We start from the raw sequence: 25,699 nt of genomic DNA, 5'->3' as shown, positions 1-25,699 counted from the left end.
TTTAGAAACTTTGAAATGAAAAAGAGAGAATTCACAATAAAAAGTCATCTCGACTTGCAAGGTTGGAGATGGACTGAAGAGGTCAGCTCCTTCATATCAGGCCTAAAAACATTAGTTTACTGAAGCGTACTCTTAAATTAAATACTTACCTGCTGTACTCTACTGCCCTTACTTTTTAATAACTTGTGCTTTTTATTATTTTACCTCTTTTCTTATTCTTATATTTTATTTGTTATTTACTGTTTAATTGTGTCTTGCCACTCTTAATGTTGATGTAAAGCACTTTGAGTTACCTTGTGTTGAATTGTGCTATACAAATAAACTTGCCTAAACAGCCTAGGCAGACCTCAGTAATGATTTGCCATGTTGGATCTGGTAATGTATTTAATACTTTTGCACTCTGGATTACTTTAAATGTAATTCAAGTCAGTTTAGGTCGATATGAAAGTGGCTGCCAGTTGTCTGATGAATTACCAAGTGCATTTAATTCTGAATGCTCAGTTACAGAGCACCTCCTGATATAGCATTTTGAAAGCATTCCTTTATATTAGTGAAATATAGTAAACTCAATTTGAGGTGTCCTCAACTAACCTTGTTTGTTTTTTGTTTTTTTAACTTGACCACAATGCAGATGTTTAATTCCATGAATACCTTTGGCTTGTGGAGTACTCATACCAACAAAACTGTTGACACCAGCTGTGTGCGTACCTGCCCAAACAGGTACACTAAATACAAAAACATTTCACAACTCTTGAAATCCAACATGCTATCAATTTATTTTAATTACAATAAAATGGGATGGGTCCCCCCGCCCTTAAGTTGCAAAGTGTAAAAAGTAAGAATCAACATCCAAGTTTGATCCAACAGATATGAACATGGCTACAAACATTTTATATGCATTAACTGGATGAAGTGAAGAACATGAGACTCACCTGACACAGTTGGCCAGCAAACTCAGGTGCACATTGACATACAAAGCTGTCCAACACCGGGTGGCACTGGCCGCCATTCTGGCATGGTTCGCTGTCACATTTATTATTCTGGATTTCACAGTGAGTGCCTGTGAAGCCAGGAGTGCACTGGCAGTGGAAACCTCTTACGCCCTTCTAAAATAGATATGCAAGAAAAAAACAACAAAAAAACAGTCAAAGTCAAAGGCTGCAATCAGTATTCAAACATTTTCCTCCCCACCTTGTTTTCATTTGAAAGTATAAAACTTGAAATAACCATACCTTGCATGTTGCCCCATTCTGGCAGTGACCATTGCAACTTTTGATATCTGGAGAGAAAGAATGAGAAGAACTAAGTTTTCTTATCAAAACACACAAATTCAATCATAATCCATCAAAGTTAAATCTATAATGGAGAGCGTGGAAAAAGTTGAAGTTTGGAAAAGAAATCAGTGAGGCCAAAACAGTGCTGCCTGAACTTTGTAGTTAAAGGGCATGCATGGCAAGAGTTGGAGTTTCAGTTTGCCAAGGCAAGAAGGGAACAGGCTACCACATGTGGGAAAGTCAGTGATGCTAAATTACAATTAAGATGCGTCTTCAGGCAGTGAGAGGAAGCATCTTAACATGAAAGGAGAGAAAAATCACTGTGAAATTGACTTTGAGGAGGAAATACTGACTGATGTCACAGTTATGTCCGGACCATCCCCGAAAACAGTTGCAGTGATATCCACCAATCAAATTTTTGCAAGAATAAGCGTTCAGACAAGGCTGTCCTGCACACTCATTTGAATCTGTAAAGGCAGGAGGTAGAAGGAGTCCATAAATTAAAATAAAACCAAGTAAATGGCAGGAAGATTGAAATGACGGCAGAATCCAAACACTAAAAACGAGGGGGGGAAAATTATATCCATGTAAATACAATAGATGAAAGAATTGCCATTAGGATTTTTAAAAAAAACAACAAAAAATGTAATGTGCATGACTGGGTATTTGAGTTCAAAAGGTTTTATTCGTCTTTTAACATTGTTAATAATCACCTGACTCGTGCACTGTCCATGGTTCTGAACCACAAGGAAAAGACAAGTTATCCGACTCCATATTAAGTATCTTAGAGGAACAAACTCAACAAAATGAAAAATAAAAATCTATTGATTTGTCTACTAACTTTTTTTTTGGTGGTGGTGGGAGGAGGTTTATGAAAACTACAAAGAAAAACACAATGTTCCCTTATTTCAGGAAGTAGCCTACTCATGAAAGGACCATTTACTTTGGAGACACACAGGCATCAAGTTTATGTCATGACTGATTCTTGCGTTGGGTTACTGGCTGATCAGCTCCATCTCTGAGGCTTCACACATGAACCACATGTCCTACTACCACATGTTACTTTTACAATCATCGTTTTCCTTTGTTTTCCACTTTGAGACAATGCTGATTTAACATTTTAGATTAAAAAAAAAAAATGAGTGGAGAGAATAGATTCAAATTCACCACCTAGAGACATTGATAGATAGGGGAGTGAGAGGGAAGTCCATAGGGAGTCCTGCAACACTCACCTACACCTGTTTTCTCTCTGAAACCCAAGACTACACACACACACACACACACACACACACACACACAGTAGGTAGAACAGGAGGCCTTTAGCAGCCTGTAAACAGAGATCCATGTAGGTAAGATGACACTGAACACTTGGGCTCTTACGATCTCTCTCCTCCCTTTACCTCCACCACAGACAAAGTACACAAACACAAGTTTACTGGTCATAAACCATTTCCTGGTCTGTTGCTAGTTACGTCCACCTGTTGAAATGGGGCCGACACGGATACAAATTCCACTGCTAGTGACGAGTAAAGTAGGAAATAAGTCACACTTGAGCTCAAAGTCATTGAGGGAAAAAGAGAGCCAAGCTGTGGGATCTAGCCAGCTCATCCAGGATATTGACGGCTTGTACCTCAGCCATGGGGCTCATGTTGCACCCTGACCACTTAAATCCAAAAATATACCATCCTAATTGACCAAAACTCTGTTGCATTTCTCAAAATCAAATGGCCTTAAACATCATTCAAAAAAAGCCTGTAAAAATTAATGAAATCATAATGAATTACTAAAGAGGAAGTCATATCAAGAGTCATTGTAGAGGCCATAGCTGCAGGCAGGAATGATCTACACACATTGCATTACTTCAGCGTGTAGAGTATGTGCAGCATTGCCTTTTACATTAACCAGTGTTTGTTATACAATTATTTACACAATCAGGTCCAGAACAGTCCCTCGTACAGTCAGCCTTTGTTACTAGTTCAGTTTCTTTGAGCACTGAAGACTGCAGACAAAACTTCCCCAGAAAACCCATTTGTGAGGGTAAACTCACCTATCTGGCAGGTCTTGCCTTCCCACTGTGGTGGGCACTCGCACTCAAAGCCATCCTCCATGTCGATACAGGTTCCACCGTGAGCGCAGGGATTGGGGGTACACTCATCCATTTCTGAGGAAATTAAACCACCATTAAGCACAGGATTAACCTACGTTAAAAGCATCTTTGATTAAGAAGCAACCACTCCTTATAAAAATCAAAAGGTCATGGTTGCCAAGAACAACTCATGTTTAATGAGTTGTGTTTAATGGGGATGAAAAGTGCAGTCACTCACTGTTGGCACACGTCGGACCCTCCCAGCCTGGTGGACACAGACACTCGTATCCTGTGGTGAACTCGTGGCAGGTACCGCCGTTGGTGCACGGGTTGGAAACGCAGGCGTGCTCGGCTGATGGCGAGAAGGGATGTGGTCACAGGATAACCAGTAAAGTTACTCAGAGAGAAGACATTTTCTTGACTTGATGTTACAGTTTTCACATCCATTATTTGATGACCTCTGTCTTACTGGACATTAGGGGTGTAACAATATATCGTGCCACGAAATTTTGCGATACAAAAACATCACGATACGTGTCGTGGAGGTGACAAACTGTAGCGCGATATTGGGTTATTAATATATTGTGTTTACTAGTAACTCGCATCCTATTGGTGCAGCGGGATCACGTGACGACCGCGCCTCGACCCGCGGACCAAAATCTTACTACGCTCAGAAGAAACTAGTACAGTTTTGCGGGGTTTTGAGCTCCGAACTTTTACTTATAAAAGGTGAGCATGAATCAATCTTTTTTATGATTTAAAGATTGTGTCGTCCCCAAAGGTGGGAGGATGAAACGATACCGGGGTTCATTACGGCCTCAGGCTGGAGCATGTGAAGATATTAGCTCTGGCAGAAGATAAATAACAGTCATGTTGCATTTTGAGTTTGGGACTTTTCATAGTTTATTTACTTTTATTTATTTAAATTTAGTTACATTTATGGAAAAGAAAAAAGTTTGTGGCAAAATATTTGTACTTGTATGAAACTGAAGATGCATAATGCAAACCTGACATTTACTTTTAGTTCAGTTTGTGGAAAATGTTTGGCCTGGCTTTCTCTTTAAAACTTAAACAGTTATAAACCATTACAAACTGTAACAATAGGGCAAACGCACAGCATTGTTTTGTATTTTGTGTCTTTCAAATAAAAGACAATTTTTTCCAGTCATATGTTCCTCATTCAAGGTTGTTAAAAAAAATACTGCTATAATATCGTATCGTTATCGTGACCTCAATATCTTGTACCGTATCGTGAGATTAGTGTATCGTTACACCCCTACTGGACATGATCAATTCTATCACATAATAGATACATTGGATGAGTTGAAAGATTACTTTCAGATAATGTGCATTTCTTAATATATAACAAATAAACATAAGAAAAACTATTGTCCCCATTCAAAACTGATCTTCGGAAAAAAAAAAAAAGTGTTGGACTCTTTCCCACCTATCTGACAGGTCTTTCCGGAGTAGCCTTGAGGACAGGCACAGTGAAACTCGTCTGGCTCAGTGTTCATGCAGGTTCCTCCGTTGACACAAGGCTGGTGGCGACCACAATAATTCAGATCTGGAGAACAGCAGGAACAGGATAGGTTCAAATTAAAAACAGAATCAGTAAATGCGTAATAAGGATTCCAGGACATAGCACCGCAGCTCTAAATAGTGACCTAGAATCTTATGCATCAGTCAGCTTTCTCAACTTGTTACACTAAGTGAGATTAAAAAAAAAAAAAAAAAAAGTCTTAGCACATATAAATATAGCAAATGTTGCGACCGACTCAAATTTGCTTCCCCCTCAAAATAGTCACTTTAGGCGGGGATGTGCGACATCCTCCACTCCCACTGAGCTTGGATTACACACTGGAAGTCCCGTTGAAAATATCCACCTGTCATGGTTTAAACTCTTGATTCTCCTCCACAGCCTCAAATCAGATGGCACAAAAATCTGCATCACTTTTCATTGTATTTGGGGCAAATGTCTGAGGACACTATACAAACTCTGCACTGACTGAATTTTAAGGAAGAATGGTAAGTATCCTGTTGGAAGCTCTCAGACTGGTTTGCTTTGGTATTAACTGCTACGTGGTTTCATGGAGGGCAAAGCTCTCAGCTTTAAACCAACTACCAGAACGCATTCCTAGCGAGGCAGAGCACCAGGGGTGATGCATCGCTGCGCAGTGGGACAACCTCAGTTACACCCTGATATGAATCAGGTTTGGTTCTTTAATTGGCACACAGTCTCTTGATCGTGCCTCATCATGTTGCACCCAAAAGAAAATTCCACCACCCCTGGATATAAATGAAGACTGAACCCAGCTGCAGCTCTGACAGTTTCTTCGCCAAAGGTTTGACTCCAAACAACTCCTTGGGTTGCATTATTTTTTTCCCTATTTTTTTTTTTTTTACATTTGCAGGATACAGTTGAATGGTTCACATGTTGGGCTGACTCCTCCACTCCAGCCTCAGGCTGCAGAGCAAGATGCTGGTAAATAAATGAGCAGGGATCTGTCTCCACTGGGGATCTCAGGACCCATTCTCTTTCCCCAAAGGGCCCTCAGTGACCAAGTGTTGTGGGGGGGAGGATCAAGTGTCCCCACCGCTGCTCAGTTCCACAGTAAAACTATCCAGCTGCTGGTTTCCAGTCAGAGAATGGAGAGAAAGCATGCCTCTTAAATCATATGTTCACAACTGATTTTATCTATTGTTCTCATTTCTCTTTTTGTTTACATTTTAAGTCATGATTTTTATTCCATGAAACAATCTGGTGTGCAAGGGGTTAATGTATTTAGAGAACTCTGATGATAATGATTTCAACATGAATATGACACTCAAATGTTCTTCTGACACTCTCTTAAATCACAACACATGTCGAGGAAATCTGTTCGGATAATCTACAGTATGATCAAGAAAACTAATGATTTATGGTGGATTGTTGGAAAGGGAGAATAGGAACCAAACCAGCCCTGATTATCTTGTAGTCTGCAGCTGACTCAAGGAAATCTGAGACTTGCTATCCACACATCATACACAAACAATAATTGCTCAAAAGTATTGAAACCTTTACATAATTTCAACGCTGCAGTCCCAACACCTTTATTTTATCTGCAATCATAATGCAAATCCTGGTTCGTGATTTTGTCTGCCACAACCTCTATTTAAAAAAAAAAAAGAAAAAAAAAAGAAAAAGAGGCACAAAATCCCCTAAAGCTAAGCCTAAACTACTCATACTCCTCACAATCTGTTGGCCAGTCTGTGAATTGAGGAGAAAGAAAAAATAATTTGACCAGTGTTAATATTTCCAGTTACCGCAGAGATGCTAGAATTGGCACAACTCACGAGAACTTTTATTAAGGTCAGAGTTGTTAACCAAAACAGATTACATCCTTCAGAGTCAAATGTTTATCAAAGTGAGATTTAAAAACATCAGTTACTTAAATTGAAATGATGCACTACCTGATATTCTCGCTATGTAAATAGATAATTATAGTTTAATTTTTTAACAGCCAATGCTGCTTTTTATCACTTTATGAAACTAATAAAATACATCAGCTTAGATTCCAGTCACTAATAAACCCTTGGGTCACAAAAAAAAATGTTAATGCTCAAAATGACCTTTTCTTGTCTCAGATCGTTTTCACATTTTCATGCCTCATGACTTAAATGTAATTTTCACAGAAGGCTGATTAAGACCCTAACCTCAGGACTGTCCTCTCTCAGGTGAACCTGAACACCTCACTCAGAAACAGGACAGACATCTTCCAACTACAACCACAACACACCAGATAAGAAAAGCATGAAAATATAACAAGCAAATATTCCAAACCTATTAGTCCCCTTATCTCTCTCTATATCTTAGTTATCAAAACAGTCGTCAAAAGAAATCCAGAATCCTATTTCAATTTCTTTTAAAATAAGACTCTGAACATGTAAGAAGGCACACATGTAAGAAAGCAAAACAAAGTTAAATGAAAGGAATCATGAACAGTTAGTTGGTTGGCATGGTTTAAATCCACCCGAGACCATCACAACAACATCTTGGTGTAGTGTCTGTTGCCTGGCAACAACTATAGTTATGAAATGACATGAAACATCAGCAGATATCAGAAGACAGCACCCCAGATGTTGCACTGCATTCAAGGTTTCATCCATGCTGAGGTGCTCCTTCACAGTAACATGTCCAGAATTACACCCGTTAACATTTCTAACCCCTTTTGCTGTTCTGTCTGAAGTCTTTAGTCCACCTGCATCAACAAAAAAATCCATTCAGAGAAATAGTGGAGTCCAGAACATGCTCCATGTTTTACACTGCCTGTTGTGAACACACTGGTCAAAAGGATAATTTCTATGAATGTAATTTATATTAAAAAAAAGATGGATGCATCCTGACAGAATGAAGTGGGCTATATTCTGAATAAATGGCAACCAAGAGAGAAAAAGAGAGGCTTTTCAGAGAGAGATAAATGCCCTTCAGCCTGCCTTTTCTCTTTGACTTTGAGAAAAACTGGCAACTAGTTTGAAGAAAAAACAAACAAACTTGCACCTGTGAAGAGGTCAGGTCAACCCCTGACATAAAAAGCTAGGCTTCAGCAATAAAGGATGACAAATTAGAAAAAAAGGGAATCAAAGATTTAATCCCTTCTCAGTCCAGAATTATTTCTTCTTTCACTTTAACCTAGTCACTATACACACACACACACACACACACACACACACACACACAAGTCAAATGTTGCACAGTTAAAGGTTGGGTAAATTGAAGAGATCTAGGCAGAATTAACATCGTATGGGTGCTGTTCACTGTGTTACTACCATCACAGAAGTAAAACATAATTGGTCACTGGCAGTTAAAGTAGTGACAATCAGTTGTACACTACTTTTCCTTAAGCATTGCGAGATACAATGAGTGATTCTCACAACATATCTGGACAGCACTCAAGTAGTAGACACACACTGCACCTTATGGAGGAGTTGAGTTCAGAAACAATAACTGAAAAATTAAACCAGCACAAGTGTGACTAATCTACAGTTCAATTCTGAGTTAAAGCCACCCTTTGCAGATTCATTTTTTTTTTTTTTAGTTTTAGTTTTTTTTTTTTTTTAAATCATGCATGAATCTCTGATTGAACTGTATCCAAAAACAATTACTAATTTTTTCCAGACAAATGCAGTTTCTCTTTTCAGTCAAGATAACTTGCAAGTCATCTCAACTGTGTAAATGAAGTTTTAATATAAACTTTTAATATAAACTTTAACATAAACTTTAGGAAACATGGCCGATTATCAAGTACCTTCACATTAATACTTTGTGGAGTACATAACCCTTCAGACTAAAATCAAGTTCGAGTGATCTCTGATAATATATGAAGGTAGTGGCTAAGAATGTATCCCAGTATCATATACACCGTTTTAGAAAGTGTTTTACATTTTGAAGCTGCTCACAAGGGGAAAATACAGAAGGTGAGGAATGAATAAGCCTGCTTGTAAACCTAAAAAACACGTTAAAAACTGATTTAGAAATTTGTGTATGATGCTAAAATGCTTCCTTGAAGCTTTTTTCCTTCAGGACCTCAGGTCTGAATGCCTTGCTCACTTACTACATGGAACTATAGCTGTAGGGCGACGTGCAGAATGAGAGCAGGGACTGGCAGCGTTTTGCCTGGGCGGCGTTGAAAAGATTACCCAAACAAAACAAAAGAAAAAAAACAACTCCAAAAAAAAAAACTTGCATACCTTTGTTACACAACAAGCCGCCCCAGTTCTGCTCACAGTTGCACTGCCAGGGAGCGCTGCAGGTCCCGTGGACGCATCCGGGATGGAGCTCACACTCGTCACAGAACTGACCCTGCCAGCCGTAGTGACAACTGTCAAAGACAGATACGGAAACGTGACTCGTCATTTCCTTCATCAATCCTTCGTCTTTAGCTCACCATCAAGAACCTTCTTACATATCTGCTGATAATGTCACCAAAAGCACAACAGAGTATCTGAAAAAATAAAAACAACCCAACTGATGTTAACCTTTCATATGAGTTCCAAAGTAGGAACTTTCTTTCAAGTTTGTTCTTCTAAAACTGAAAAAAGGAACTTTCTTTCAAGTTTGTTCTTCTAAAACTGAAAAAAGGAAGACAATTTTAACCTTAGATTCAGAATAAATTTACAAATCTGATAAAAAAAAAAAAGGCAAAATTCTATGCATAGCTTGTTCCCTTGAAATTGAATAGCCGTGCTTTATAAGCATCCAAGACTTAAATGTTCCCATATCTCTAGTGGTGCAAACTAACCCCAGCAGATGTTGTCACCCCAGAGCAGGAGGGTTTAAGAATATTTGTAGCGGCTCCTGTGCTCGGGTTAGAGTCCGTCTGTGGGGGGGGTGGTGGCGGCCAGGAAGGTGGCACGCTGGTTCTGAGAGTGAGTAGCTGGAGACAAGCGTGTGTATACAGTGTAAATGTGCACTCTCCAGCAGCTTCAGGACTGTACTCTGCTATTCCAAGGCTGTGGTCTCGTCAAGCCAGCTGTCTTGTCAATAGACTGCTATTTTGAGCTCCCCTGCAGACGGCACCGCTGCCTCTCTGTGAGACAAGGGCTTTGGAAATCACTCACTCTAGCCTGGGGAGCAGAGGGGCGTAATGGGAATACTTGACATGCTTCTTTTACTGTATATGATTAGCCTTGGAGGGATGGACAGAGGTAGCAGGGAAAAAGAAAAAAAAAGTTGGGAGGAATTATGGCAAGGTTACCTCTTTTTAAGCCTCAGTGCATCAAGAGTCATTCTGCGGTTTCACTTTTGTCTAAGTTCACGTCCTCGTCGACACCACAATTGTAGGTGCAACATTACCAAGATGGATTTCAATCTTTTGACTCATGTCAAAGTTTACAGATTTATTTAATTCATCCAAAAAATGAGTTGCATTGTGTATCTTAGTGATTCTAAGGACAAGCCTCTTACATGTGTCAGAACAAGCCGAATGTGGGTTAATAAAAAAGGCTCAATGGAGCAGCATACAGGCACGTACTAGCTCTTGTGTTTGTCCAAAGCCCGTAGCCAACATGGCAAAGCACATAAAGCCGTGATGAAGTAAAGAGAATGAATAGAGATGGCGAATGACTTAATGCCAGCTTTTTGTGCCAAGGGGGAGTCATTAAATGTGTGTTCCTGCAGGGCAAGTCTTTACTGCTGCACTTTTCCTGCTTGTTTTTCGTACTGTATGTCTGAGCTGCAGTTGGCTCAACGGAATATGGATGAGTCAAAAAAAAAAAGAAAAATGACAAGAAGCTTCCTCAAAGTGCATTCCTCGGCTCTCTGTCAACCCCTCTTTCCTGAGAATGGGAGGGAGTCTTTACATCCGGCAGGTGGAAGAGGGGGTTTCACTAATGACGACTGGATGTAGGCTACCGCATCCTGGAAACGCGGGCCTGCAGAGACACTCCACGTCATTTTATCTGCCATTTCCACTTCAGGAAATGTAAATAACTCGGTGGGATATTCATATCCTCTCCTGGTTCTTGCCCTTCAAGGAGACCTGCAGTGTGTTCGGGTAAGGAACCTGACTATTCGCAGCACGTTTGGGGTGGTCGAATTCACACACCGCTGACTCCCTTTCTTTGGTCCAAAGTGCAGAGAGTGAAAGAGATACTTGGTATTCTCAGGATGATTTTGTCCAGCTAAAAATACGAGGCGGCAGGAGCGGCATTGCTCCTTTCTTCTGATGCAAGGTGGAGATGCCCACAAGGGACGGAAAACAGCAGGCTTCGACAAGTGAAAAAGCTTCTGTCAGGAATCTAAAAGCCATCATGCTCACATTTAGCTTGTCTGCTGGAGCAATCTTCATCAATGCCAAGCAGGCCTCATTAAAGAAACATGCATACAGTATGACAGTGATCTTGACAGCACAGTAGCTTCCGTCAGTTGTGTTTAAGAGTAGAACATAATACTTACATGCATACACCTGGGACAGCGCAGCCACCATGTAACAGGCTGCAGCCTTGTTTGCAGATTGCTGGAAAACAAAAGAAAGTGAAATTATTAGGAAGTAATGTTTAGTCTGAGATTTAAGTCAGAGGAGTACGAGGACGGAGTCTTTTCCATCAAAGCGACTCCAGTGCTAGTTCTGAGTCAGATTCAGCAGAGGAAGCAAGTTTTTTGATCAGTTTCCTACGTGAACCTCGGTCCTCTACAGAAATTCTGTCTAAATTAATGTGACGTCGTAATGAGGTCGCTCTGCGTCTTTAGAAAAGCAAAGCAGTTCTTAAACTTTCAAAGTTAAAGCAGCTCTGAACTGGTTGAAAGGGGTAATAAACTGCCAAGAAGGAGATAACACCAGCTGGTTTGTTTTCTCCCATATAAGAGGAACACCTTTCAAGAATTCATGTTACCCTTAACAGGGTTTCGGGTGAGAATTAGACATCTCTAAAAACACGAAAACGCTCCTCTCCTTTTCACCTGTCGTCTAAAATCAGTTGGACAATTTACAGCCTTCCCTCATCTCTCCCAACAGAACCTGCAGCTGTAGTTGCATCTATTCCAGGTTGTTTATTTTATTGTGAACTTCCATTGAGGCTGCTAATGTTTTCAAATCGGAATCAAATATTCAATACAGTCTACTTTCTTCCCTCCATCAGATTAGACGTTTAGGTTTATTACATTTGTATTTTTACCACAAATAATCTTAACACCCAAAAGAAAAATATCAATAACTGATATTGATTTAACCAATATTTTCTCTTTTAACTTGCTCAATATTCTGATTTTAAACTAAAATCCTAAAAGAAGAACAAATATATATAAAAACACTGATGGTCCAAACGTCAATTCATAACGTTTCACAAAGAAGCACTTTGCATCGTATAGTCTTTCTTGTCTGCATAAATAAATCATTTCTTGGACGTGTTGTACTTGGACCAATCCCACTAAAGGGTTTTTGAGTATAACGGGCCATCATCTCACCTGTCCTGCAGTCCGGGCCCATCCAGCCGTCCAGGCACACCTGACCTCCTGAAGGCTCGCAGCTGTAGTGACCGAAGTAGTCGTCCCTGGGAACGCACAGCTTATTGCACTTATTTCCATAGTAGTTCTCGTCACAGCGCACCCTGACGCGATACATGAGGCGGGCTACCGGCCCGTCGTACAGGATGGTCTGCCAGTGGTCGCCGGGATTGATCATGCCAGTGTGAATCCCACGTTCAATCAGCAGCTCCTCGTCGTCTGAAAGTAAAACAAGACAGTGGCATGTCAAATGTTAATAGTTTTGTGAACACTAATAGATTGGGCATTACTTTGTCACTTTGTAAAAAAAAAAAAAAGCTTTAGTCAATGACCAAAAGCCTCACATTTGCCCCTCAATGACTAGAATGAGTGTTTTCTGTTTGATAATAAACATGGTGAACGGTTATAAGACTAAACAACTCCACTTTGATCCCATCTACTGTATCCATAGGGTACTGTCTCAAAAGTCTTATGGTTAAGATGCCTTATTTTGGATTTCTTCCCATGTTCTTTCTAGACAGAAGAGGCTTTCTCCTGGCAACCTTTCCAAAACAAACAAACAGACCCTACTGTTTCAGACTTCTTCTAATTGTGCCGTCATGAACTTAAACATTTAACATGTTCAGTCAAGTCTGTAAGGCATGAAACGTAGCTTTTATAAGTGTGTTTATATCTCTGAGGATTGTTCAGTCCAAACTTGGGGTACATTTGCTGAGGTGTTCTCTCTTGGGGAGATTGATGACCACCTTGAATACTCCTCACTTGTAAATTAACTAGGAAATGTTTTTATGGCTCTTTCTAAACTGATTTAATAGACACAGCACCCATTGAAAGGCAAGTACAGCGGCAATAATATGCATGTAATCCGTTCACTCAAGACATTCGGCAAATGTGTCTTGAGCTGAAACAGTTCCGGGAACAGAACGCTTCAAAAATGTTTTCTTCCTGCATGTTGGATTTTTTATTTTCAATTCTGCAGCTTCATTTAACAGCTGAGTCCATGGCGTTGTGGTTGTATTTGTCGTTAGTTGCTATGACTCCTGCTTGTGTTGTTTTTTTTTCTACTGTGGTGTCATAACAAAGTGCACCTAAATAACCGATCTCCTTCCTCCTACTGAGAAGATGTCGATAGAGTTATGTAGGTGGCCCAGGATGTACCGCTATAATAATGTGGCCCTGAAAACCTCCTAATGTTTCATTGATCTGTTCTCAATATGTCCTGAATCATCCTGGGTCTGTTTAAACCTGTACTTATGTGTGGTCAATGTGTTGTCGGATCACTCATGATGGATCTTAATTCCAGGTGTAAAGACGGTCTAAAGCCTGAGTTATGGTTCTGCGTCAAATCGACACCGTGCCTACGCAGTCACCGTGACGCCGTCGTGAACCCTTCGGACTTCTCCGTCACTCCATTTCGCCGCGGTGCAGTACCCCCCGTGAGAAAAGAGCGCTGAAAGTTCACGACTGCTTCAAACCGGAAACCGGAAATGCGTTGCTACCAAGCGAACCAATCACAGCCCTCTCGGTCTGCGTCGCCTCAACGCGTAGTTACATTTTTTGGGAGGTGCACGTCGACGCGTACCCTATGGCGTAGGCACGCCGTCGTTTTGATGCAAAACCATAACTCAGCCTTTAGATGAAGATCAGATCCCATTTGATGTCACATTTATTTAGAAAACCAATAATTTGAAATGGTTCACATTTTTCAACCTACTGTATGTTGTCAAAATTCAGCCTGCAGATTATTCCAGTTTCTGCTGATGGCACACATCACCTGCTTTTTTTGTTCCCCCTTTTCTCTGTTTATTTTTTTTTTTTTAAGTGCACTCAAGGTTGTCAATCTCTGGAGTGGAACCTGTGATTCTTTCCCCCGCTCTCCATCCATGGTTTTGAGCTCAATGCACCAAAGACATTTTGAAGCAGGAACACCCACACAAACACACACTTTCCTCTGGGACTGACACAATGTCAGACAGAATTAAGCAACAACAGAAATAACTCCCGGCAGTTGCCAGATAAAGAACAATGGGCTCCGGGCCGAAGCCGGTCTCTGCTACCAGGTCTCTAAACACTGAGCCCGGTCGCCCCGTCCGCTTCACTTCCTGCACGATAAACATAAGGAAAACAGCCGGCTGTGTTTCCTGAGGACATAAGAGGGGCTGGGAGAGAGGCACATTGGAGGATATGACGCTGGAGGAGAGGAATCTCACTAACGGACCCAAACAAGGATTGAGATTTGCGTAGAGCCAGACATGAACCTGGTGATGACTCAGATGTTCAACTTTATGGCTCACAACCTGTAATGTCACGCATCACTTTATATCCGCCCGCTCCTCCCACCCCCGCACTTATACCATAGGCAAGGCAAGTTTATCCGTACAGCACATTTTATGTACAAGACAATTTAAAGTGCTTTATATAAAACCATTTTTTTTTAAACATTAAAAAGAAAAAGTTTAAAAGCAGAATTAAAGACAGCCAAGTTTAAAAGAATAAAGCAAACGAGATGCAGGAAGCTAAGGTTGGTCAGGAGTCTGTAGGACACCGACAGATTACTGAAATGCAGGGGTAAATAAAAGGTTGTTTTTTTTCCACCTTGACTTAAAGCAACAGAGTTTCAGCAGCCCTGATGCATTCTGGGGGTTTGTTCCACAGGTGAGAAGCATAAAAGCTGAATGCTGCCTCACAGTGTTTGGTTCCAACTCTGGGCATAAACAGTGCAGTGGGGCATTTTGTTAATTAGATTTTTTCAGTTTGGCAGTCACCCTCTAAGCATTTTATTCTTTACAATTTCAATTTACATCTGGGAAAAGGATTTGGCTAAAATCTTGTGTAATGAAGACAAAAGGGAGCCCCTCCATGTGAAGTAAATGGACTTGCTGTGGTGAAATCTATTTTCATCTTTGCCTGCAGAATCTAGGATATCTGCTGACAAAATACACTTCAATATTGCCTAATCATTTCTAAACAAAAAAGAGAAAAAAAAATGTAAACTAAGTATAACTCACCTACTTTGCAAAAACTGCAACGCTGTGGGACCAGTGGGAACAGAAGAGTGTAACCACAAGTAAACCCCTTGTGAGCATCCTATGACAATGAAAAGTGGATTTGTTCTTGAACATTTGTGTTTCTTTAACCCGTGACATTAAAACTCATATCAGCTGAGGTGTGTGAGCCAACACCAGGCATGTTTCCGTTTAAAGAGCATGCAAAACTAAATTATGGCCTGCCTGAACTTGGGAGGAAATTGGGGAGAGAAAAAAAAGGCACGTTTTGTCATTAAAAATCTGTGACAATCTATTAAAAATTAACTAAAAAAAAAAATGAGAAAATATATATATTTTGCTTCTCCTTAGTGGGTTGGCTGGAAGTGTCAGAAGCAGGAAGGAAATTAATGGGGCAGTTTCAAACAACATTTAGGGCTTAGATCCAGCAGGACTAATTACTACAAAAATGTACACAATTAATACAGCAACAGCAGAATACACTGGGCTAATCAAAGTGATGATGTCAAAACCCATTTCTTCTCTATTGTCTGCGTTCACATGGAGGAAGTCCGTTTGAAGTTTGGGACAAAACAGGATGCAATAACTTCATGTAAATAGGTCACATGATTGAGCGTGAGCACACTACTCAAAACGGTAAGAATTAATTGATGTGCATGCCTATATGCAGAAAAAAAAAAGTGCAATAAACTTACAAAAAAATGTCACTACATCCTTAGATGAAAGCTACGTCCAGACATAAACACATAATGGCCAATGAGAGCTCTTCCTCCCAGACTGGGCTCCTGCTCAGACGGGAAAACGGGGTTGGTCAGGAGTCTAACCAGCGGACACAACCAAAGGAAAACAGGATACAGCTGGTCAGAAGTGACTAAGAGAGCCACCTTAGTCAAGATGAAGAAAACTCGTTTTAAATGAGAGTTATGGGACTAAAGTATAGAATATGTGCAGTATCTATACACTGTAATGGTTCTCAGTAAGGAGGAACTGAAGCCACATCTTGTTACAGTGCAACATCCTGGTGAAAAAAAGGACATCAAACTGCATCATTTAAATAATCATATTATATACATAATTTTAGTTTGAATTTGAGTAATTGTTTAGCCCCATTGCAGTTACAAAGAAACAGGGACACCACAGGCGATCCAAAAGTTCACCTGCCCATGTACAAAACAGGTCCAAGTTGTTTTGACATGAAATGGTCCTTCACAATATATCCAACAAAACGTTTTTAAATTAGAGATGCAAACGTTTATTGGCTGTTTCCAATTTCAGAATTTTTGCCAAATTTCTTTGAGACATTGTGATTTTTTTAATATCCTTGACATTTTTCTAAAACTTGAAGTGATAACACTTTTTTCATCAATATAAAAAAGGTACATCGATTCCTAACCTTTCCCACCTTATTATACATTTAAAAGTATACAAGTGGATCAAATGACTAGTTTAAATTTCTTCCCAACAAACCATCTTAAAATAAATAAACTGGAGTAATTGTATTGTTGCAAATTAACAATACACACGAGATAAAACCCTGACAAGGTATTGGCTTTGTTTATTTTGCCAATATCGGTCAAAAACCCTTTATACATCTGAATGTGCGTGGGTACGCAGGAATTTCTAATACAGATATGTCTTCTAAAAGACTAGCATTAAATTCCTTCCCACTGCCAGTTGCAGCTTGTTAACCTTCAGTGCTCCCGGTCCTACACAAAGAGTTCATACCTAAAACAAGTCAGCGACTTTTCTTCCTTATAACGTTCCAGTTTGAAGACATGTCTGCATTCAAGTGTTCCTGATATCCTAGTTATAAAAGCTGTAAACTGTCCATTTCCACTAAACACCTGGGTAATCTGTGCATACCTAGTTCTAATGCTGTGGCTGGTGGTGCAACACAATGAGAATGCACAAAGGTGGAAAATTCCTTGATTCAAAGATGCAGATGGCACCGCATTGATGGAATGATAGCTTAAAAAATTTCCAGCTTACAAAAATTATAGTGCACAGTCTTCAACTGGTGATGACTCAGAGAAACGATTAAGCTCCTGTTAATTTACATTCAACTACAATAAAACATCCAAGATGAAGTAGTTAAAATAAGTAGCTGAAATGTCACGCCAAAATTACTCTGGGGGAGGCAGTTAGTGATGAAAAACAGCACTTTGAAAGTGGGTGTTCAGATTTCAGTTTACAGTACATCACAAATGTTGATAAAAATCCAAATACATGTGCCTTGCAAGATCAAAATACCAAAACAAAAAAAAAAAAAAAAAAAAAAAAATCAAGCGAGCGAGCAAACGTTTCTTCAGCTTTAAAGAGCACAACGGTCCTTACATAAAAATCTGTCCGTTTCCAAAGCCAAGCATACGAGAACTTTTCAGTCCCAGGGAGTACCAGGTGTCACCAGTATAGGCTCCCATCCCAAACAGACCTTTACCAGAGCAGTTATAAAAGCATTTTACAGATCAAACCATGCAAAACCCACATCAAGTACAGCTTGTCGGTTTGGCACGATTTCAATAGTTGGTATCGGAGACACAAGTTGCCGTTTTTATACCAGGGGGATGGGACTGGGGATTGAAATTAACCTGGAATAAAATGTTTTATTTTGGCCCAATATGATTATATCTTAAGAAGGTGCATTAGTACAGAGATCGAGATAATTCAGCAGACCCCACCCCCTTTTCATTTTCTACGAGAGTCCATTTGAGATGGATGTTTTAGATGATCTGCATACTGAGTGACAAAGCCCCCCCCTTTTTTTTTCCTCAAAATCTACAGTTTATGGTTGTATGAGTGACATGCTTCAAATAACATGTATTTCTGATTTCTGTCAAAGATCTACTTGCGTTAACATTATGAAAGCCAAAACATTAAAAAGTGCACAAAGTTTTTACTTACTTTTAAGTGTATCATTGTCCCAGTCCCAAGCTTCCACAATCAACGTGTATGCCCGCTGGAGAGAAGGAAAAAAAAAAAGGTCATGAAATACTCTAATTTCATTTATGCTCATGTGAACCTTAATGAGCATTCACACAGTTGTCCTGATGGCAGCCAAAGATGAGATTAACAGCACAAGGAACACTGCCAAAGTTATACCTGTAATAAGCAATAGGAGGACACAAATTAAAAAGTATGATGGATAATCTTAAAAAAATAAATAAAAAACCTACACCAATTTGTTGGTACCTCTAAAAAAGGCGAAAGGGCCTTTTTGTGTGGGCTATACATGCCCCATCTGGGTGGGGAGGATCTGGCCGGAACAACATGATCCTTCCACGCGCTACGTCCGGCCAGAGAAACCCCACCCTGTCTGGTGAAAAGAAGCTGCTCACTCCTCAAGTATGGAGAACTGAGCTCAGTGTAGGGCCCGGGGTTTGTAGAGGGAGCAATGGGTGAAAAAAATGGAGGAAAATTTAAAAATCTTTGCATTATGGTCAGGTGTAAAACTTGCCATCTCCAATCTTAATTTGTTTATACTAGAACCCTTATTCAGCCCATTTACAGGGAGAAAACTAAGTCTGGTAATATGGCATGTGCAACACTGAACACAGATCCCTTGAATACAAGCTCCAAGCAGCTTCATGTTCATGTGATTACAGTTAAAAATACTATTGAGCATAATGTCAAGGGACAGTAGCCAATCTCTCAGGATGCAGCTACAAGAAGTAATTTGACCCTAAACTGATCAGAAGGATGGAACATTTAAAAAAAAAAAAATTAAATAAAAACTTGAATTTTCAATAGCATATGTTGATGAAAAAAAAAATTGTATTATTAAATGACCCTCCATGAGCCCAGATTTAAATTTTACTGAACATCTATGAAGACTAAGAAAAAGCAGTGTGGAGAAGCAGCCTTCAAGCCTGGGACGCCCACAGCAGGTCAGGTCAGGAGCAGTGGGTTTAAAAAGCTGTTGGCAGATTTCTCATCAAAAGCAACAGAGATCACTTTTTGGCATCGATAGTTGAATAACCTTTCCCAGGAAATTATAAAGTTATGAACTACAATCGCCAATACATTTATGGCATATTTTGGTTGAAAAAAAAAAAAAAAAGCCTTTGCAATCAAAGTATTCTGATGCTTGCGCAAAAGTGGTACTTTTTTCATTTCAAACCAACATTACTTATATATATATATATATATATATATATATATATATATATATATATATATATATATATATATATATATATATATATATATATGTCGGTCTTCTCAACTACTTAAAATAACATAGGGCTTTTGTAAATTTTGCTATCTGATTTACTGATTAAATCACAATAATGTGTTCTCAAAGAGAACAGTGAAGTGTACCAGTCTAGCCATAGTTGTGCCATTCTTAAAAAGAGTCGCGCACGCACACAAACAATGATGCAAAAATCAGTTTCATTGCTACTACAAAGTATCATATACAACTTGGCCCCTTTACCCAGGAATGTGCTTGAGTTACACCACCAATGAAACCCAATGACTCAGAAATAAGAGAGCAAGCTGCAGTAAGCACAAGTGTGTGACGGGAAGACAAGCCACAAGACACGAGGAGAGTAGTGCATTAAACTGCTTAACATATAATAATTTCCTCCAATTAACTGTATGGCATGCAGACCTACATCTACTGTCTTAAGAGTGATACAGATAGACCTTAAGCTCAGGGTGACAAAACGATAAATCTAACAGATTTGTTTTTGACGTCAGTCATGATGTTAAATTCCCCCATTATACTTCAACATCTTCATAATCTTTATTGTTGATCATTTAATGTTGCCAATTCACATCAGTGTGAAACTCAAATGGCTCCCTGCATGTCTTGCTAAAATTAGATGAAAAGATAAAACCACTGAATTGTGGACATTTAATTCAAAGCATTTCTCAGTCTTTGGTCTAATGCTTAGGTTTTAAGCATGCCATCGTGTTTAACAGCTAAAATGAAGTGATATGTTATTGCTGTTGACATTCAACGCAATTTAAAAATAAGTTGGTATGCTTAAATTGAAATCCAGGTGTTCTCTTCACCAAATATCTAGACATCTAGAGTATTCAGGCCCAGCCTTAATGCTAAGCTGCACACTCTGTACAAGAGTCACTTAACACCAAAAATATTTTTATTAAACTCCATTTCACTTCAAACCACTAGCAAAAGGGGTGTATTGCCATATTTTTGTGCAATATTCGGCCCCCACAGGTATACCGGCCATTAAGAAGGTCACTTTGCCAATATTAGCTGTGCAAGATGAACTGGCTTTGTCCTTGGTTGTCAGTGAGGTAAATCAGCAGCTAAGGGGATTATCTCGTTTCACACCAAGTTATGCTTTACACTTGACCAGTATTAGTAGTATTGTGCTGGTGGATGAGGTTTAGTCTCTGTTAAAATGATTATGTCAATGATGAATCAGGGAATAAACAAAAACAAAAGTAGACAATTCTTTTATTCTTTTTTAATGATGCAACTTTCAACTAAACACATTGGGTTTTGGGCTGTTTCTTTGCCTTATCTGGTAAAATGGGATGGTTTGATTACACAAAAGTAAAATCACAATTGCCAACGTGGAAACAAAAACAGATATTTCCACTTTAACAATCTGTTACCTTTTTCTGTTGATTTAATATTTGTATCACATTGAACAGATTCAAATATTTCCTATTTTAAACACTATACATACTGTGGGGTCATCAAAGCATGCAACATTATGAGCATTATGTACAGTTCTGTACACACCTGATACTGGTTTGAGTAAATATGAATCTTCAGGCAAATATAAAACATGTGCATGCATGTGAACACGCGCACACACACACACACACACACACACAGACACACATACACACACGCAAACCAGCATCACAGCAGTAATCTAGCTGGTGTGCTACAGGGTACACTGCTAGGCAACCAGCTGACCTAAATAGCACTCATTACATCACTACCAGTGACAGTTGTAGTAACCACAGTGTGACTGCTGTGACCTTTAGTGCAACTTCATCGATGGCATGTTTGATTTTGAAGGCTGATTCGTTTACGGACTCACAAATTTCATGTTTTTGTAGGGGACTGAATGAAGCCATAGAGAGACACCAGAGGGAGGAAGACTCAGAAACGCATGCATTTGTGAGCCTGTGTTGTTGATCTGGGGGACCAACAAGCTGGTAGGCTGGTTGCTGCTGGGCTGTGGGATTAAGCAGGCTTGTCTGGCTGTGGTGGGAGGAAGGGGAGGGAGTATTATTGTGGAAGACCATCAGTGACAACAGAAAACAAGGGAAGATGATGGTTTAGGGGAAAACTAAATGGAGTGAGTCAGAGCATAGGCGAAAGAGATGTATGACACCATCAAAAGTAATACCAGAAAACCCAAAAGTGACTGGAGCAAAAGGAAACTATTGGGATGTAGAGCTAAAGTCACAGGAGAAAGGCCAAGGAGGTTTTGACATCTACCTTTGGTGCTCATGGTGCTGTTGCAGAATGCCATGCCATCCCATACAACACAAACGTGCAACAGATGCAGCCCAAAAGATGGATTATGCGACATGAACGTGCATCATCCCACGACATCCAGCTCGCCTTATGACCTTTCCACCCTTCCCAACCCCGCCCCCCGATTAGAGGGGGGGGGGGAACAAATCACAAAAGGGAGTGCTGCTGCTCACATCTAAGCATGCAGGTGGGTGTGTGCTTTGCCGATCCAAACAAGACGACCAGTGAGTGGCAACGCATGCATTAGTGACTGGAAAGTGTACGATAGCTCACAAAAAGAGCAGGTGGACATATTGTGACCTTTGATGTTTAGGGTTTACATGAAATCCATGTTTGCATGCATGCCTACATGCTGTAAATGGTTGGGTAAATAGCCCCCCAGAGTCAGTTAGGGAGGAGCAAAGCCTCAGTGCTCGTCTGGTTTCCCACAGACCATCCCAGTCTGTGATTAGCTGGATTAAGTGACAGCTGCCCAAATGGTTGGAACAAGATAGATGGATGGGCAGGAGTATAAAGGCGAGAAGTGGGGGAGGGCAGGGGAAAAGGCTACTAAACAAAGACCCTTGTCCCAACACCGTAACTCACCCCCATTCCAATCAAAACCATTGTCCATGAAGAGACACAGTCAGCACGAAGACAATTCATGTCAGCATGTGCGCTACTGAGCAGGACAGTTGCATCAGTGAAGATAAAAACAGGCCCAGTGGTTCCTGCTGGAGTCTTAAACTCTGTCCAACTGTGCTCCAACTCAAAATATCCTGATCTGATTAATCTACACTATACCCCCCAATTCAATGTGCACTACAAGTACATTTGAAAAGTGTGGGATACTTATTTGAAACTACAAAGAATCCACTGCAGGTCAAATCTCCAAAACCCTATCCTACCGTTCTAATGGATTAGGGGATTTGCTCAGAGGAATCCTAGTTTTCAAGTCAAAAGGGAGGGGTATGGTGGGGGAATAAAAAGGGATGTTTATGTGTCATGGGGTCTGTGCTTGCTTGATGTAGCATGGATGCTACAGCGGAATCACACTACATCTTTCTACTGAATTCCAGTAACACCAAGAACCATAACAATGGGCCACAATTGTGAAGGCAGCTGAAGTGCTTGCCTGGGGAGACTCACAGGTGGAGGTTCCCACGCCAGATGAAGGGGTGGACGGATGAGTGGAAGGTAGCCATTGAAATATATAAAAAAAAAAAAAAGGGACTGGGACCAGAGAGAAGTGGTGGAGGGAAGTGGAAGCTGGGGCAGGCTGGGGTCACTAAGCATGGGATCTGCACGCTTCGTTTTGAAAAGAGGGGTCAGCCCTGTGCATGTGGGGCGATGTGTGTTTGCATTTGAAGAATACTAAGAATGTGAGATCCTGGCCTGGTGCGTAATCCCATGCCTGATCCCAGTCTGCCAACAGTTCAGCACCATTGGAGGGTACGTGTATGTGTTAAATTCAAGCTTTGATTGACTTATCTGTCTCTTGGGGAAAGCTGGGATTTGAAGTGTTGATTGAGCTTTGAGAGTCATTCCTAGATGATTTTTTTTTTTTTTGCTATAATTCAAAGTACTGCTTCCTATAAAAACAGTATAACTTCCAGCTATGTTTGTTTCTTATGTCCCCAAGAGATGACCTGAAATCTACCTGCTTGTTCACGACTCCTCCACAGGGAGTTTTCACCGACAGGCCCTGATTTATTGCCTTCTAATAGGAAATCAGGTCAACATGATTCATACCATGGCCTGTAATTGCTGGTTGTAATCTTCATTAATCTGTGACGTCAATCCCAATTTTTGGTTTTACTATGACTGTGTTCATGATTGCTGCATAGACGAGTTACACTGAACGGAAAAGACAATTGGAAAAAAAAAAAAGATGATCTTTTGAAAATGGCAAATTTCAACACCGATCTTCAAAGAGAGAGAGAAAAAAAAAAGATTTAAAATTAATTCAATCCTGAAATGGCCATCACATTTTTGCAAAACACATCAGAAAGGGTTGATATCACAAAATTCACACTGTAAAGATAACCTCAGATGTTTCTAGAGGAACAGGAGTATACTTTGCTTTTGAGTACATTTGTGATAATATCACAATATCATATAAGGCGATTTTGTAATCACAACAGGAGCGATTACAAGGTTATCACGTGACGCTAGTAAGCAGAGCACTACATCAGCTTTTCATCTTTTGAAAGTGTTCCTCCATATTAGCTGAATTTCAAACTGTTCGGGAAACTCAATCGGGCGTTAACCGCGTCCTTAGCTAAAAATGTGGGGCTAGTGCAATGGCCGAGTCTGGGTCCACGACACGGTACAGCAGAAGTTTAATTTGTTCTGGGTTAGGACACAAGCTGCATGAGTGCGCATTAAGAACAAACATTTCTCATGATTCTGTCTTTTTTTTTATTACTCAAAACCATATTTTCCACAATGACACCAATAAACCTCTTTGATGGTCATTTTATCGGGGTAGCATATTGGTAACTAATAACCATCTGCCTATCAGTGCCCTGATTAAAACCATAATACTCTAAAGCGTGATGCTGATTTACCCTTTTTTTTTCCCCCTTCGTGTGAGTCGGACGTCGTAACTTGTAAAAGAGGTGCCTAGACAAGTGATATCAAATCGGTATTACACTTCTTTGAGCCGTTTGATCAGTTTAACTGTCCCATTTTTAAATTAAGCAAGAGCGATCTCTGCTAACACTGAAGTTAGTTTCTGAATCACAGGACCAAAGGACTGTTCCACCGCATTTTAGAGCAATAAGGCCTAAGACCAGGTTCAGTAAAAAAGACAAACAAAACTTCAACTGCTCAAACTAGGATTATTCTGATTAAAACATTCCATCTAAAAAAAACAGTAAGACTTGAAATAAAGATGCCTAGTCTATGGGAAGAACATGTTATACTAAATGTATTAAAAGTGGGAAAAAAAATGCATATTAAAATAGCAATATTTGAGGAAAATAATACCAATACCATTATAATTACATTTTTCCAAAATTGTACAGCCCTAGTTTTGAGAACTGTAGGTGGCAGCTTGTCGAGGCCAATCTGTTAAAAAGGTAGATCAGAGCCTAGCCTGCTTTTTAAAACACCTCTGCCAGGACCGTGCCCTGAAATGCAAATCTCTCCTCAGACATCTCAATCTGTTCAGGTGGACTGGATGGAAAATAGACTTTTTAAACGGCAAAATATCAACATATGTGCCTTTTATTTTGACAGGCAGAGGATGGTGGACATTTGACCCTATCCAACATGTACTGAACAGTGCAGCACCTAAATAAAGTCGAGAGATTAGCATTTAATGATAACAGAAGTCTCTTAGAATGTTAAGACTTGCAGAAAAATTTTCACAATTTTCAGAAAATCCAAGCACATCCAGTAATTTCAGATCTATTGTGGCAAAGTCGCCTCTGGTTAGCATACAACCTCAACTAAAGGCTTCCCGGGTACTGAAGTGCAAAACCCCTACCAGTGAATTTTATTAATTTCTAAATGAGTAAAATGAAAAGAAAAATGGGAAGGCAAGTTTATTTGCACAGCACAATTCAACAACAAGGTGATTCAAAGTGCAAAATCAAAAACTGTCAAACACTTAAATCTATAACCTCATGTGTGGTTGAGGGAGGAGATTAACATAGGTCGTATTGTTTGAATCGTTTCTTGCTGGTTTGAGAGGAGGAACGCTACGAGTTCTGGCCGCCAGACATCTGTGCCAAGAGATGTCGCAAGCCATTTGGCTGGTTGGTGCATACCGACTGTGCGCACTCACACACGGTCCATTAAGCATGCTGCTACTATGCCAACAGGGTCATTACCCATGCAGTTCCAATACAACAAACCCCTCCCATCCTGGTGTTAATTAACCAGCACGATCCAACA

General features: G+C 40.0%; 1 protein-coding gene across 2 annotated transcripts in view; it reads right to left on the bottom strand.

Moving 5' to 3' along the window:
• The window catches only part of jag2b (jagged canonical Notch ligand 2b), a 54,349-nt gene that overhangs the window by 13,609 nt on the left and 15,041 nt on the right, over positions 1-25,699 (bottom strand). Inside the window, exons 3-12 of one of the 2 annotated variants that reach the window (XM_061746448.1) lie at positions 18,250-18,304; positions 12,305-12,562; positions 11,297-11,357; positions 9,091-9,221; positions 4,808-4,927; positions 3,599-3,712; positions 3,322-3,435; positions 1,628-1,741; positions 1,233-1,279; positions 933-1,106 (exon numbers count right to left, since the gene is read on the bottom strand). In XM_061746448.1, coding sequence (XP_061602432.1) covers positions 933-1,106; positions 1,233-1,279; positions 1,628-1,741; positions 3,322-3,435; positions 3,599-3,712; positions 4,808-4,927; positions 9,091-9,221; positions 11,297-11,357; positions 12,305-12,562; positions 18,250-18,304 — 1,188 coding nt within the window. The remainder of the gene's footprint in view (positions 1-932; positions 1,107-1,232; positions 1,280-1,627; positions 1,742-3,321; positions 3,436-3,598; positions 3,713-4,807; positions 4,928-9,090; positions 9,222-11,296; positions 11,358-12,304; positions 12,563-18,249; positions 18,305-25,699) is intronic. The other variant, XM_061746449.1, reaches the window with a different exon arrangement.

The sequence above is a fragment of the Cololabis saira genome, chromosome 18, assembly GCF_033807715.1.
Source record: "Cololabis saira isolate AMF1-May2022 chromosome 18, fColSai1.1, whole genome shotgun sequence".
Classification (NCBI taxonomy): domain Eukaryota; kingdom Metazoa; phylum Chordata; class Actinopteri; order Beloniformes; family Belonidae; genus Cololabis; species Cololabis saira.
This window is presented reverse-complemented; position numbering and strand designations above follow the sequence as displayed.